The sequence below is a fragment of the Felis catus genome, chromosome F1 (genome assembly GCF_018350175.1).
Source record: "Felis catus isolate Fca126 chromosome F1, F.catus_Fca126_mat1.0, whole genome shotgun sequence".
NCBI lineage: Eukaryota > Metazoa > Chordata > Mammalia > Carnivora > Felidae > Felis > Felis catus.
The window spans coordinates 25,403,795-25,418,825 of NC_058384.1; the positions used below are offsets into that span (position 1 = coordinate 25,403,795).

At 44.9% G+C, this 15,031-nt stretch overlaps 1 protein-coding gene across 17 annotated transcripts in view; it reads left to right on the forward strand.

The window, feature by feature from the left end:
* RGS8 (regulator of G protein signaling 8) overlaps nt 1-15,031 on the forward strand; it is a 133,765-nt gene that overhangs the window by 113,313 nt on the left and 5,421 nt on the right. For 16 of the 17 annotated variants that reach the window (XM_045049483.1, XM_045049480.1, XM_019821754.3 and 13 more), the window contains one exon: nt 13,977-14,143. In XM_045049483.1, coding sequence (XP_044905418.1) covers nt 13,977-14,143 — 167 coding nt within the window. Of the gene's footprint in view, nt 1-13,976; nt 14,169-15,031 lie in introns of all 17 variants that reach the window. The other variant, XM_045049479.1, reaches the window with a different exon arrangement.

A 15,031-nucleotide genomic window follows, 5' to 3' on the forward strand; every position in this document is an offset into this window, starting at 1 on the left:
CTAATTAATTTGGGTTAATGCTGTGACTCAATTAGGGCTGATTAAGCTTTTCCAAAGGGATTGCATGTGTGCTGGTCCCTCAGGAGGGACAGTGGTTGATCAGAGGTGTGCAGGGCTTTCAATTAAGATAGCAAAATGTCCTAAAAAGTAAAGAAAGGAGAATCACGAATGAGCTCCAGAAACAATGTGCTTTAGTCTAGAACCCACCCCCCTGGTAATCCTCTGTATGTAGGCAACTGTCCTCCCTGAGTTTTCTATTTCAGATAATTCTTTTTTTCCCCCATTCTCAGTTTATAGAGCATCTTTACCTTCCCTACTGTGCTTGAGTGTTTTGGGCACTCATTTATTTCAATAAAGGTGTACTAAGTGTTCATTATGTTTGAAGTCTGTGCTAAGCAGTTGGTTGGGGGTGGACAGGACAGGAACTCCCTGGTGGAGAATGCAGCCTTCTGAGACGTGGACATAAGAAATAATAGTGTGCTGACTACAGGCTAGGGAGTTTCAAGATTTCAGATAGAATCCTGATATTGGGTGTTCCTCTTAAATTCCATTTTGTCAGTATTAGAAGTCCTTACTGACCTGGCAGCAGTGGGTCTGTTTTTAGTTTAGAGCATTGTTTGCACTTAATTGGAGAATGTGCTTCTGCACAATTAAGAACATTAGCTGGTAGTCAGACCTGTGTCCGAATGATTTTAACCCGGTTCTGCTTCTAAATAGCTGGGCAGCCTTGATGGAGTCCCTCAATCTCTTGGAAAATCTGGTTCTTCATCTCTACAATGAAGGATCTGGAATACGGTGTTTCAGAGACTGGATCCAGGACTACCCTCTTGTTCTAGGATGCTGTCTGTAGCAATCCTGGAGACTGAGCCATAACCAAACACCTACGGCAGGTGGTTTGAGTCAGCGCTGCCTGCAGGGTTACGTAAAGCTGCTTCAAAGCTGAAATTGTTCAGGCAACCAAATGAGGGGCTGAAGCACCTGGGTTACGAAGCCTTCCCTCCTCGACAGGGTCCCACCATGTAGGGAGCTCTTCTCAGGCTCAAACCTCAGGAAAAGAAGAAAGAAACTTCATTTTTTAAACTTTAGAAAGAGAAAAATCTGGAAAGCAAATATTTGGACCAGTTTGATTTCCAATCACATTTGCTTACAAGTGCAGGACCAAGCTGAAGAGACACCATGGAGGTCTGGGGGACAGCCACTTGCTGAGGGCTTCTTTTTTTTCCCCCAACTAACAAATGAAAAATGAAATTGCTGGTGACTTGATCAGCCAAAGAAGGATTTCTAACGTGGGTTAATTTGGTGTCTTTTTCCTGCTCATCCAGGGACAGTTAGACTTGGTGTCTGTGAGCTGTGCTCCTTACACTGCCCTGGAGGGTTTGTGTGTATGCGTGTGTGTGTGCATGTACATGTACACATCGAGAAGACTTCCTGCCTCTGCACCTCATACCCAGGACAGCAAAGACTCCCAGTTTGTGGGAGAATTCTTTTCTGACGGGTTACGGGAGAGTAGGCACAAAATTGTGTGCTTTGATTTCCTCCTGATGTTCGTGTCCAACTTTTAGTGGGACCCTCAGTCCTGAACTCTGATTCAGTTCAAACTCTGAATCTTCCTCTTTCCTTCCTTCCTTCCTTCCTCCCTCCTTCCTTTGTGTGTGTGTGTGTGTGTGTGTATGTGTGTGTGTGTTTTCACATAAAAGTTGGATTCATTCCAGTTTTAAGAGAAAAGTGTAGACAGGGTTTCTTCCCCTTTCTCTCACTCACTTTTTTTAGCCTGATCCTATACCTGGATGACAGAACACCTCACCCTGGGCATCCATTTGGTCCTTGGCTTTGTTGCATTGTTTGCCCAGAGCATGGAGGGTCTGTGCTGACCTGTCCCCACCAGGCCCAGGGAATGTCAGGCGAGTGGAATAGTATAATTGAAAGCTCTTTTGCATTCACAGAGTTAGTATCCACCTCTAAGAAAAGGAGACCAATAAATAAGGAAGCTGTTGGTTTTTAAAAATTGGCCTCTTTGGGATAATGATTGAGATATAGAAAAATATAATGACTTGATCTGGTCACACAGCAACCAAGCAGAAAACCCAAAACAAACAACAACGTTAAGATTATGAGCTAATGAAATTCCTTAATTATTCATCCAAATGGTCATTAACTTTAGAATGTACAGTTTAAGTATCAGGTTTCCATTCATTGCATAGCCCTCCCCACATCCTTCTCCAAGCCAAAAAATTCTGGAACAGTGTTACTCAAAGTGTGATCCAAAGAAAGCAGCCCCAGCAGCTGCTGGGTACTTGTAAGAAGTGAAAATTCTGGGGTTTGGTCTCAGACCGATGGAGGCAGAATCTCTAGGGGTGGGACTCAGTAATTTGTTTTTCCTCAAGCCCTCCAGTAATATTTATGCCCACTAAATCTTGAGAAACACTCTAAAACATAAGTACGTAAAGCGATGAATCTGGAGCATCTTGGTGACACAGGTGGCCTGTGCTTTCCAAGAAACACACTGAAGACTGTGTTACAGCCTTCCAAAGTTCTAAGGCAGCACAACCCTTTGATGGTATGATGCTACCTATGCAGCGGGTATGGTGGACGGTGTTTGCCGTAAATAAACAAAGATGGCAAGTGTGTTTTCTGGATAAACTGAGGCTAAGGGTTAGAAAGAGGTATGTGAAGGAGACATGGTTGGAAAAGAAGTTTCTCTTCCTCTTTGCCAACCTCTCTACATTGTTATGATCTTTACTTGCACCCAGGAATGTGGGTGCATTTAGCCTTTATAGAAGAAGTGCCAGGAATAGATAAGGTAACTATTCAAAGTCTGCTGGAAAAGGTTTGAATGAAAAGCAATTGGATGGGCCTCCAACATCCATTCTGTCGCTTACTGGCTCTGTGACCTTGGGCAAATTACACAACTTCTCTAAACCTCGCTTTCCTCATCTGTAAAAGGGGAATGATAAGCCTTGCCTTGCATAGTTGTTTGAGATTTAAATGTGGCTATGGTTGTGAAATGCTAAGTATGATAACATGACGTAGAAGGGCTCCACAAAAGAGAACTCTTTTAATTATTTTTGTTATAACACAACATTAAATTCATCGAGGAAACGGATTTCATGCTTTCTGTATGCTAGAAATGGCATCAGCTTCTTTCCATTGGCAGCTGGGGGTTGAACATGAGGGTTGGGTGGGGACTGTATTAGAATCGGGGGGGGGGGCGCTTATTCATATTCCATAATACCTCACCCCCTTCGTGTCATGAGCTTTTGGTATCCTTTCCTCATCCCTTCCCAATTTCCCTTCAGTGTATGTGAGAGAATCCCCCCTGGGGATGTAGTTTTTAACAACCCAGCAGACGAATCTGATGTGGTCCCTCTTTGAGACTCCCTGCAGTGTTCCTGTATCAAACTAATTAGATAAATATTCCTGGACATTTAATTTTGGGAACCTTTTAGGTGATGGACTGGTGTACCTGGAGCTTTGTAACACTTCCCTTGTATTAAAGCAGTCATTTGTGAATGCTTTTACCCATTAGGGACATTTTTCTTTGTTTCCCTTTCAATAGAAAACTCCTTGCTAAGTTCTTATACTAGTTGTGGATACAGGCCCTAGCTTGGTTTTTGTCATTGTTGTTACTTGACCTAGCTTCTGCTTGATAAAATAGAAAAGAACATTGGAATAGGAGTTGTAAGACCCAGGCTGTCCTTAGGCTTCTGCTACCACGTCCTAGGAATAAGAAACCATCCAACCTTAGAGCCTCACCATTTCTTTGTGTCCAGTGTAGGCCTTAATCTCTCATGTCCTTTCTGGCTCGAAGAGTCTAACACCTGTCAAATCCTACTACTGTTATAGCATACCATTTTGCTATACGTACACTAACAAAGTGAAGATCATTGAAGAAAATTATGTTAATCACAAGGCTGAAGTATAATTAGCATGCCAGTTGCTTGCCAATAAATGTCAGTAACTGGAAATAGTTTGTCCTCTAAATAATCTCTTTACCTAAACCTTGCTAAGTCCCAGTTATTTGTTTAAAAACCTTTATTTTATAGATAACACAAAAGAAAGACTTTGATCCTAACGCTGTTCTCATCACAGATTTCAGAGGAGTGAACTCAGTTCTGCATCAAAGAGATTTTTGACTTCACCATTAGTATATGCATCCTGGATTTTATAAATAAATTTGCCTTTCTTATCCTCTGACATTGAAACCCATTCACCAGTTTATTTTTTCCTATTGATCAGGGATGCAAGAGATGCACTTTGGTAAACAGAGAGGTACCCCCAAAATATTTCTTGCGATCTTGTGTTTTTCGAAGCCTGGGAACTGAGCTGGGCTCCAGCCCACCCCATGCCAGCTGAATCAGGGCTCCTGGACATCGAACTATTACCTAAGCCACCCTCCCCGCTGCACCAGCTGTACTGCTCATTCGTAGTGACCCAGTTTCGGTTCTTATGTAAGCACCCTGCATCACAGAACTAAGAGGAAGATGCCGGCAGCAGGCAGCACGTGTGGCCACGGGTATGTTCTTGGAGATTCTGTGCATGCCCAGGGGGATGCCAAGATTCTGCTGAGTGTTCCAGGAATTCTGGACACGAGCCTCTCCCTTCCTGCACTAGATAGACACTAATTTCAAAAAGATGTGTAATGTTCATAGAGCCTTGACTTCTTAGAATGTCATACAGAGAAAACCAAAATGAAATAAAAAAAAATGAAATTAAAAAAAAAAAAGACAGATCCTTTTGTTTCTCTCTCATCTTCCTGAACTATTCACCACCCACCACCTTTAAGTTACCAGGTTTGTCTTGGGGCATTAGGCATGTTTATTCTGTATGATGGCACCTTAAGCCCCAAAATACAGGCTTCATGGTCACTAACTCGCATGGAGCACTCCCTGAGTGTCGGGCCCTGCGTGTCCTAACTCCCTTCACCCCCAAAGCTCCATGGAGCAGGTACTGTTAGGATCTGCATTTCACAGATGAGGGAACTGAGGCACAGAGAGGTTAAGCATAGTGCCCAAGGTCACACCTAGCTAGTGTGTGTCAGAGCCAGGGCACAATCCCAGGCAGAATGGCTCCAGGGATCAGAAAGTAGTCACTCTTTCCTTCTACTTGGGATCTGTGGGGACTCAGAAACTCCAGGACCTGGGTATCTGGGAGGGAGCAGGGTCTGGCATGCACAGGGCCCCAGGCTGGAGAGCACAGCTCATGCAAAGCAGGTCATGCTGAGAGATGCCCGTAAATGCTCATGAGCCTTTCAGAGATAAACTGGCATCCTTCATTCTAACCAACTGCAGTTTATGGAGAAGCAGAAGGGAAGGAGAGGGTCCTGGTAGAAAGAAGGAAGGGGGAAGAGGGGAGGAGGGGCAACAAGAGACAGAGGACAGAAGAAAAGGGAGAGACGCTGGGAAAAGATGCTGAAGAGTCAGGCGAGGACCAGACAGAGAGTTTGCCGGGATGAGGTGGGAGGGGATGGAAGGAGGAAGAAAGGATGTAGCTGACGAGGAGGAATGGCTCTGGCTCTGGTCCCATCCCGTTCCTTTGCTGGGTCCCAGAAGCGGGAAAGGTGGGCCAGGTGGTCTGTACACAAAGCCCACTCCCGCCATCTGCTCTGGGAGGGGGAGGGGCTCCCACCCCTTCTCACATCCATTGTTCCCAGGTGAAGTTTTTCTTTGCACAGTGACCCTCACCCCTGCCTCCAGAGCCAGCCCTGGGAATATGGAGGGTGGTGAGAGATCGGGGTGGAGAGGGGTGGGGGAGCAGAGGAGGAGGGCTGTGGGCAGGCACAGTCTGTGCAGAGCTTTGTGAGCTTTTTCTTTACCACAATCTGTTCTCTAGACGCTACTGCTTCTCAGGTCTGGACCCTCCCCATCTCTCCTCAAGCTCTTCCTTTGAAATCCCTGACAAATTTTAAGAGCCATATTTTGCTTTGGTTCCCCTCCCACTGTGTCTGAAACCAGCCCTGGAAATGCAGATGACCGCATTTTTGGGTTGAGGCTGCCTGAAAGCGCTCGGCATCTTTACAAGGTCACTCAGCCATGCTTTGTTACAGTGTCCCCAGGCCACCGTTGGGGAATGTGCCAGTCTGCTCTATGTGACGCTGCTGTGTCTCGGGAAGGATGCTCAGGGAGGTGCTGCGGGAAGAAGAGAGTTTAGGCCTCCGTTGTCACCACAGATAAGGTGATGGCAGGTGTCCTCCTGTGGGAGAATCTCCAGCTCTGTAAGCTAGGTGTCACATTTGCCCCACTGTGATGTACTTTCAGTGCGACAGCTTGATTTGGGGTTATTGTCCATCCCTCCTTTGAAGGAAGAGATGACGTGAGGTTCTCCGGCGATCACGAGAGGAGACACAGGCAGAGGGGGCTCTGAAGTCACACAGATGTGTGTGAACCCACTGTCTCCTGTTACTGGCCATGTGACTCCAAACATTGAACCCAAACTCTCCAAGTCTCACTTTCTCTCTTTGTGAGACAAACTCCCGTCCGAGCTAACATTTACTGACTGCTTGTAATGAGCGTTGGGCACTTTTACGTGGATCACCTCATTCAGTTCTCAGAACAATCCGGTGCAGTAAGTCCCAGCATTATTCCCATTTTACAGATGAGATGATGTGGGCTTCAAGATGTGAGGACACTTTCTGAGGTCGCACAGATTCGGACCCAGATGGGCTCTCTGACTCCAGAACCTCTGCCTTGATAATAGGGTTGGTGTGAAGATTGAGTGAGTTGACATATGTAGATTGGACAATGCAGAACTGGTTCGGGGTAAATCCTCAGTGCATTGTGGTGATGATGTTGCTGAGGAGGAGGACAGAAAACAATCAGCTAAGAGCTGTGTCTGGTGCAGGCCTGACTTGCAAAGGGATCGCAGAGCAGACTCTTCCCCAGGGAGAGTTAATAAGATCCAACCCCTCACTTTACAGATGAAGATGCTGAGACCCAGGGAAGTCGAATGTGTTGTCCAAGGTCATAGAGCTAATTATGGGCCTGATTCTGATCAGAAGGGATGCTCCCAACTGGGACAGTGGTGCTCCCATCCCGGGTGGGACCAGAAAGGTTCTGTAGGCTGCCTCAGTGAAGCTGACAGGAAGTCATGAGCTGGGTATGAGTTTGCCATACATTTACTTCAAATCCCCATTCCTCCTGAGTCCGTCTCCATGGCTTCTAATGTAATCCAGTGCCCATCCTTGTCTCTAGGTTGTTCTTCTATCCAAGATACAACTCTGCCTTCCACAGGGACTCTTTCGATTTCTCCCCATCTTATCTATTGCCATCATTCCTGGAAACCTCACCATCCATGAAGTTACTCATGGCCCCCTTGTCTTGGGCTGAGATAGCACTCCCTCCATTCCCCCCCCCCCCCCCAGCCATTGCTGGTGCAGGCATCGTTTGGGCCCCACCGTGATGCAGAGCTGGAGACTGGACTCCTGACTCACATAAGAACACCTGCTTTATAATTTGGTATCCATGCCACTTATTAATCATGTGACCTCAGGCAAGTTATTTAACTTCTCTAAGCTTCACTTACTTCTCTACAAATGGCAATAATATGAGGACCTATGCTATAAGTATGCCAGAGGTACCTAAAGCATTTAATGCAGTGCCTGGCCCAAAGTGCTCGATCAGTGCCTGCGGTGGTTGTCTTCAAGATTCCTCCTCTAACTTCAACTTTTTTTAAACCTCCTGTTTATCCTTCTCCCCTTTTCCTATGTCCCAATGTTTAGATCCTAAATCCTGCTGTTCTCTGGGTTTAAGCTTCCTTTACCAACCTGGACCTGATGGTCCTTTCTTTGACTGAGAGGCACATCTCCAAACTAAAAGTTCTTGCTTCCTTCTTGGTGCATCGTAACCTTGTCCAGGAACTAGAACCTAGGACTTTACAAGTGTTTTCCTGTTTCTTATCATGTTCCTATTCATTTTTCCAAAGTAGCTGTTGTCAACCCTTCCCAAACCCCTACCACACACACTGGACTTATAATTATTAAATTAATTATCTTAAATTATTGCTCACTATCTGTGACCCTAGACTAGCTTTTGAGTTCTGTGAGGTGGTGACTTCATTTGATTTACTCATGTCGTATCCTGCAAACCTAGCATATGGAGGCAGACCACCTTCACAGGGACTTCACCGCAAATTAACGAAGATCAAGGCTGTTCAAACTTACGTATCTCAGATATGTCCCTTCCCTGACCAATTCTTTCCGTCTTCATCCACCCTACTTTCTTTTACTCTACTTCTGATTTTAAGGAGCACAAGTTCTTCTACTTCTTCTGGGTCCCCCTCCTTCTCCAGAATTTTCCTTCACCAGGTACATTCTTTTGTTTCTTTAATCTTTTATCTTCCCTTGCTCTTTTCCTTCTGCCTGCAATACATCTGGAAAGATCTTGCTTTGGAGTCATAGGGACCTGGTAGGGAAACTTGGCTTTTCTTGCCAGCTGTGTAACTGGGACATTGCTTCGACTTCTGTAAGTAAGCCTTATGTCTTCATTTGGAAAATGAGAGTGCTACTATCTATGGATCAGCATTGTTGTGAAAATAAATTGAGCTAGTGTTTGCAAAATCTCCAGCAAAAAGTATGGCATATAGTAAATAGATAAAACTCCCTGCCCCAAATCCCAAATAAATACATCAAAATAAAACCCTACCATCCCTAGGTCCCACCACCTTCTCCTGCTAAAATCAGACAGGAACTCCTTCCTTCATTTTCTGGCACCCAAACTAGAAACTTCCTGGTGTCCACACGCAGCCCTCTTCTCTCCATCATAATTCTGTTCTCAGGCTTACTTCTCTACCTTCCTAGGGGAAACATTTTATTAGTTAAACTCTTTCCTTTAATTTCAACTCCTCCTATTCAACCAGTCTTTTCTGATTAGATCCACATCGAACATACTCAAGACTAACAAAACAAAAAACAAAAACACAGAAAACCGCATTTTTTCCTGACCTCCTGTTTCCTTCTAGTAAAGCTGTCTGATCTTTCTACTCCCCTTCTTGCAAGAGGCATCTGAGTTCACTGTTTTCTGCTTCCTCTCCTCTCATTCACCACCACGTTCACCACAGTGTGACCAGGATCCCCGTTACACCACTAAAGCTGCTCCTTCCCATGGTTGCTGAATCTCACCACTGAATCCAACAGCCACATCTCAGCCCATAGCTAGCTTGACTCTGGGTAGTGCTGGACATGTGGCCGCTTCCTCCTCCTTGAAACATTCGCTTCCCTGGCTTTTTGCAGTGCTGTGTTATCCTTCTATCTCTCAGGCTCTTTCACAGACCTCTTGATGTATCTTATGAGTGGGCTCAATAATTGTTTACATTATTTTTTTTAATGTTTTTTTTATTTGGAGAGAGAGTGAGAACAGGGGAGGGGCAGAGAGAGAGAGAGAGAGAGAGAGAGAAGGAGAGAGAGAGAGAAAATCCCCACAGACTCTGTGCTGTCAGTACAGAACCCAACTCTGGGCTTGAACTCCCGAACCATGAGATCATGACCTGGGCCAAAATCAATAGTCGGATGCTTAACTGACTGAGCCACCCAGGCACCCCAATAATTGTTAACATTATTATTATTGTTGCTGTTATTATTATTATTATTATTAAACACTAATCTTCTTGAACTATTTCTAATTACTCGAACACTCTTAATTCTAGGCCTTCACTTGTGTGGCTCCCCCTTCCTGCCAGACTCTTCTCCACCTTCTCTTCCCTTCTTTCACTTAGCTTCTGGCTCTTCAACTTCACATCTCGGCTTAGAAGCTTCTCCCTCCTGCACATCTTGCCTTTCCTCCTTAGGTCTGGCTCAGGCATCCCTTCTGGGTACTTTCCTAGCAACCTCTGCTTTCCCTGTCATACCACTCTTCATGTATACCGTAATTACCAAATTATGTTTTCTTGGCTCAAATAGTCTCTCACTGTAAGTTCTGAGGGCTTCGTTGTGCCTGTTTTTTAGCCCCTCGCAGAATGCCTGGGTCCCATAATGGGTGTGTGCGAATGAGTGAATGGATGGGTGGAGGTGGCATTATTGCTGTGTTGGATTGGGAATTAGTATACCTTATTCTTTTTTTTTTAATTTTTTTTTCAATGTTTATTCATTTTTGGGACAGAGAGAGACAGAGCATGAATGGGGGAGGGGCAGAGAGAGAGGGAGACACAGAATCGGAAACAGGCTCCAGGCTCTGAGCCATCAGCCAGAGCCTGACGCGGGGCTCGAACTCACGGACCGCGAGATCGTGACCTGGCTGAAGTCGGACGCTTAACCGACTGCGCCACCCAGGCGCCCCAGTATACCTTATATTTTTAATGCTACATAGTATTACCTGTGTGAACTCTGTCAAGCCCCTCCTCCAAGCTTCTTGCTCTATACAATTGAGAAAAGTTCAGCAATATTCCCGAGGGCACTTTGCAGGTGCTCTCTCTTTTTTAATCTGCACAAAGGCCTAACACAGTTGAGACTTTGATGAAAGGAGATAATGTCTGCATCTTGTCTAGCATGGATGGTTTCCCGAGCAGCGTTCTCTTCACCAATGCCATCGGTGAAGGCAGAAAGGTAATGTTCTTTCTTTATCTGTAACTTGATTCAGGTTGCTCGCAAGCACTTGTTTTTGTTCAATGGAAAATAACACAAAATCTAACATTAACAGCAAACTTTCAGCTTTGCCATTCAAGGTATTTATTTAGTCTCTTCTGATTTAAAAACAACAGGCTCGTCCAAGTAACTCTTCCAAGTCACTTTGAATTTACTCTTTTAATGTTTTTTTTAATGTTTATTTATTTTTGAGAGAGAGAGAGTGAGGGAGGGGGGGAGTAAGGCAGAGAGAGAGGGAGACACAAAATCCAAGGCAGGCTCTAGGCTCTGAGCTGTCAGCACGGAGCCCAACGCGGGGCTCAAACTCATGAGCCGTGAGATCATGACCTGAGTTGAAGGTCAGGTGGTTAACCGAATGAGCCACCCAGGCGCCCCTGAATTTACTGTTTTAGATAAATGCAGTGTTTTAGCATTCTCTCCCTGCCCTTTCCTTCCCACGCCCTGCCCACAGTGGAAAAGCAGCCGGAGAAGGCCTTTGGCCTGTGGTCTTTAGGTCCTCCTTGCATCCACTGATAGTGTCCATCCGCTGCTTAGAGACCACCTTGCTGAGCCAGCTCTGCCTTGGCTCTCATGGGCACTGAATCTCTTTGGAGGCTTCCACAGCTCCAAATGGTATTCTACCCTGCCTCTGCCTCTAGCCCCTGCTACAGGTGCCTCTAGCCCCTGCTACAGGTGCCTCTTCTGCAAGCAATGGCAATCTCCTGGCAGGCAGGCAGGCTAGCTCTCAGGTCTGAGTTCCTCAGAGCCTGTGGAAACTTCTGGATTACCTTCGTAAGAACTTGGAGGACACAAGGTATGGAAAAAAGAGCATCCACAAGGGTTTTTATGGGCAGGGATTTTATGACCTGTTTTCTGATGTAAGTGTTTTGTGCATTAGTAGTTTATAAAAGAAATCATTGAATGAGTGATTCTCTAGCCATCTCTCTGCCTAATCATTGCCACGTTAGTGTTTCATGCTGTCTTTGATTCTCATTTTATCTTGGATTTCTACTCCCTCTTCAAGGTTTTAAACCCAGTGTAGGAATGAGGGTGAGTGGGGCCCTGAGCCAACCTCTCATAGGAGTCTAACCCATGTTACCCCCCTCTTCCTTCCCTGGCACAGGAGCAATTTTATTTACATCCTCCCTGATGGAAAACAACCTTACATCATATTCTGCTTTCTCCATACTCCTTGTCTTAGAGGACCATATGTCTTGTCTTAAGGTGACCGTATGTCCTGGTTTTTGCCTGTGGTGGTCATGGTTTATGCCCATTGTCTCTGTGTAATTAATAGGCATGCCCCTCTTCGTTCTCAAAAACGTCCTGGCTTAGATGGTAAATTTCATGGCTACTCTGCTTTTGATAAACACGTGAAACTCAGGCCTCCAAACTTAGATTTCTTTTTGATTTAAAGCTTGGCTTTGGGAATTGCATCAAAACCCTTTTCTACCCCAATTTCCTGCCCCTTGCAAGTAAAGGCTTGGTTTTTCTGACTGTTGTTCTAATGAGGGAATTATAACATCTATTTTTTTTAATGTATGTTCATTTATTTTTGAGAGAGAGAGAGAACACAAGTGGGAGAGTGGCAGAGAGAGAGGGAGATACAGAATCTGAGGCCTGGGAAGGCTCCAGGCTCTGAGCTGTTAGCACAGAGCCTGATGCAGGGCTCAAACTCATGAACCTGGAGGTTATGGCCCGAGCTGAAATCAGGTGCTCATCTGATGGAGCCACCCAGGTGCCCCATAACATCCATTTTAAAGACGAAGATACCCAATAACTTTAATTAGGAGAAATGAAAATGTTTCACAAAAGAAAAAACAAACATTTAAATATGGCAACAGCATGGCACCACCAATCCATGATCCTGGGCAACACATTATCCTGGTGCACATTGGTGGGCCTCAGATACTCAGGTGATTCCATCCCTTAGAATTAAGAACTGTTAACGTATTGTCCTTTTGACAAATTTTAGAAAAGAAAGAAAACATTGTAGCCAGAGTCTTTTTTTTTTTTCTTTTGATTAGAGAGAGAGAGAGTGGGAGAGGGGCAGAGGGAGAGAGAGTGAGAATCCCAAGCAGGCTCCACACCCAGTGCAAAGTCTGACTCGGGGCTCGATCTCGCAATGGTAAGATCATGACCTGAGCTGAAATCAAGAGTCAGACGCTTAACCAACTGAGCCACCCGGGTGCCCTCAGAGTAATTTTTAACCAATGCAGTCACTTTATTCTAGGCTATGTCTGCCCATCCCCTGAGGACAGTTTGTAGAAAGCTGCAGCTCTTATTTGAATAGTGAAGAGTATGTTGAGGGTTAAGATAATTCATAAAATATATTTTAATATAAAAACATTAGCTGAGTATATAGGCAATCAATGAATGTTGTTTTCCAAATCTATGTGGTAACCCTGCTCATCTTATTCTGATTAGAATCAGAGCACGTTGCTCTGTTTTGGCAATATGCATGACATTGATTTTATTTTATTTTATCTATTTTTTTAAATGTTTTTATTTATTTTTGAGACAGAGACAGAGTATGAGCAGGGGAGGGGCAGAGAGACAGGGAGACACAGAATCTGAAGCAGGCTCCAGGCTCTGAGCTGTCAGCACAGAGCCCGACGCGGGGCTCGAACTCACGGACTGTGAGATCATGACCTGAGCCGAAGTCGGACACTCAACCGACTGAGCCACCCAGGCGCCCTGCATGACATTGATTTTAAAAAATGAAAAAGTGTGTTCATCATTAAGTCACTGGGAGGAAATTATAGTTAATCTTAATTAAAACACGTAATTTGGTAAGCAGGATCTTTTAAAATAAAGTATCCATGGGATGAACCATTAAAACATGGGGCCTCAAAAGGTTTTAAAAGAGGCTGGGAATCTTTTGCAGGCAATAGAATGGCTTCAGCGACTGAATTTCAGTAGGGTGTTTACTTTCAGAAGTTCTTCTGGTAGTGAAGGATTTGCCCTGAGGCATTCACACCCTCCCGTAGTTTGTCTTGTAAAAGATTGTTTTTTTAGGCTGGTTGACTTGGATTAGGGTTCAGAATGCATTACGAATATCACTTTGGCCTCATTAGAAACATGGGCTCACCAGTAGACTCAGGGGACAGCTGACTCTGCATTAGGGGACAGACAGTGACCACTGAGGGCTGATGAGCAGTGACCAGGGTTTCCCACAGTCATTATTACTGTGGCTTCCTAAACATTTCTCCCTAATATCACTCTGATCCTTGAGTAGGAAGCAGAGCCTTCCTCCAGGGATACCGATGTGTTTAAGAGGTAGAGTCTCCAAGAGGATGTGGAGGAGCAGTGGGGGTTGGACAATCAGGGCCAGTCTCACATTATTACTACCTTTCTCTCTTACATCTACAGTCCGTGAGCTTATGCCTCTTCCTATCTCTCTTCCTTTTCACCTTCCCCACACCCACAGATGGGGTGGCCGCCTTCCGCGCCTTTTTGAAGACCGAGTTCAGCGAGGAGAACCTAGAATTCTGGCTGGCCTGTGAGGAGTTCAAGAAGACCAGATCAACTGCAAAACTGGTCTCCAAGGCCCATAGGATCTTTGAGGAGTTTGTGGATGTGCAGGCTCCGAGGGAGGTGTGTTGGCGGTGGCGAGAGTCTTGTAAGACCTCTATCCATGGCTCCTGGCTCACATCTCTCTCTTGGCGGGGGTTTGAGCCAGTCTTGTTGGGGACTGTCTTCTGAACTGAGCCTCGCTGCGCCGATGGCTCTTAATGAAAAGAGGATCACTTCTAAAGTGCACAGCCCAGGGCTTCTAAAGAGGGGCTCTATTAGGAGTGCTTTAGTTGTCTTTCAAACATGTGCCTGCAAGACCTGTGTTTCTATAGGGATTCTGTAAGGATAGATGCCATTGAATCCATGTTAGTTTTCCTAGTGGAAGGCAGCACAGGTTAATGGGATGAGCATCCACTTTGGAATCTTATTCCAGTCTCAGCTCTACCAGTTAGAAGCTGTGTGGTCTTATCTGAGTTATCTAGTCTCTCTGACTCCCATTTGCCCCAAAGTGAAAGTATACCTTTCAAGACTACTCTGAGTATTAGGGATAAAGCACCTCGTCAACATCTGACACTGCCTATTAATGAGTCATTACAGTCATTTATATTATTTTATAATAAGTTATTATCATTTATAGTAATAAAATGAATCTCTATATATGGCTGTGCTGAGTTATAAAACAGAATTTTACTTGGGAGGATTTTATAGAAGCAAAATGTTTGCTGTCTACGAATTTTCGTGTGCTATATACCTAGGACTCTTCAATTATTCTTTGACTTGGGAGGTAGGAGGTCTTTGCCCAGTGCCCAGGATGCTGTAGACCCTTTAAAATGCTGCTTAGAACAGAGATGTTCATTCTAACCATAATCTCTCCTCCTGGGGCATTTGTTTCTTTAGTGGTTAAGAACAAACAAGAGGGCAAGCTTCCTTTAGGGAATCCACATTAATACTTACCTTCAGTCTCACTCT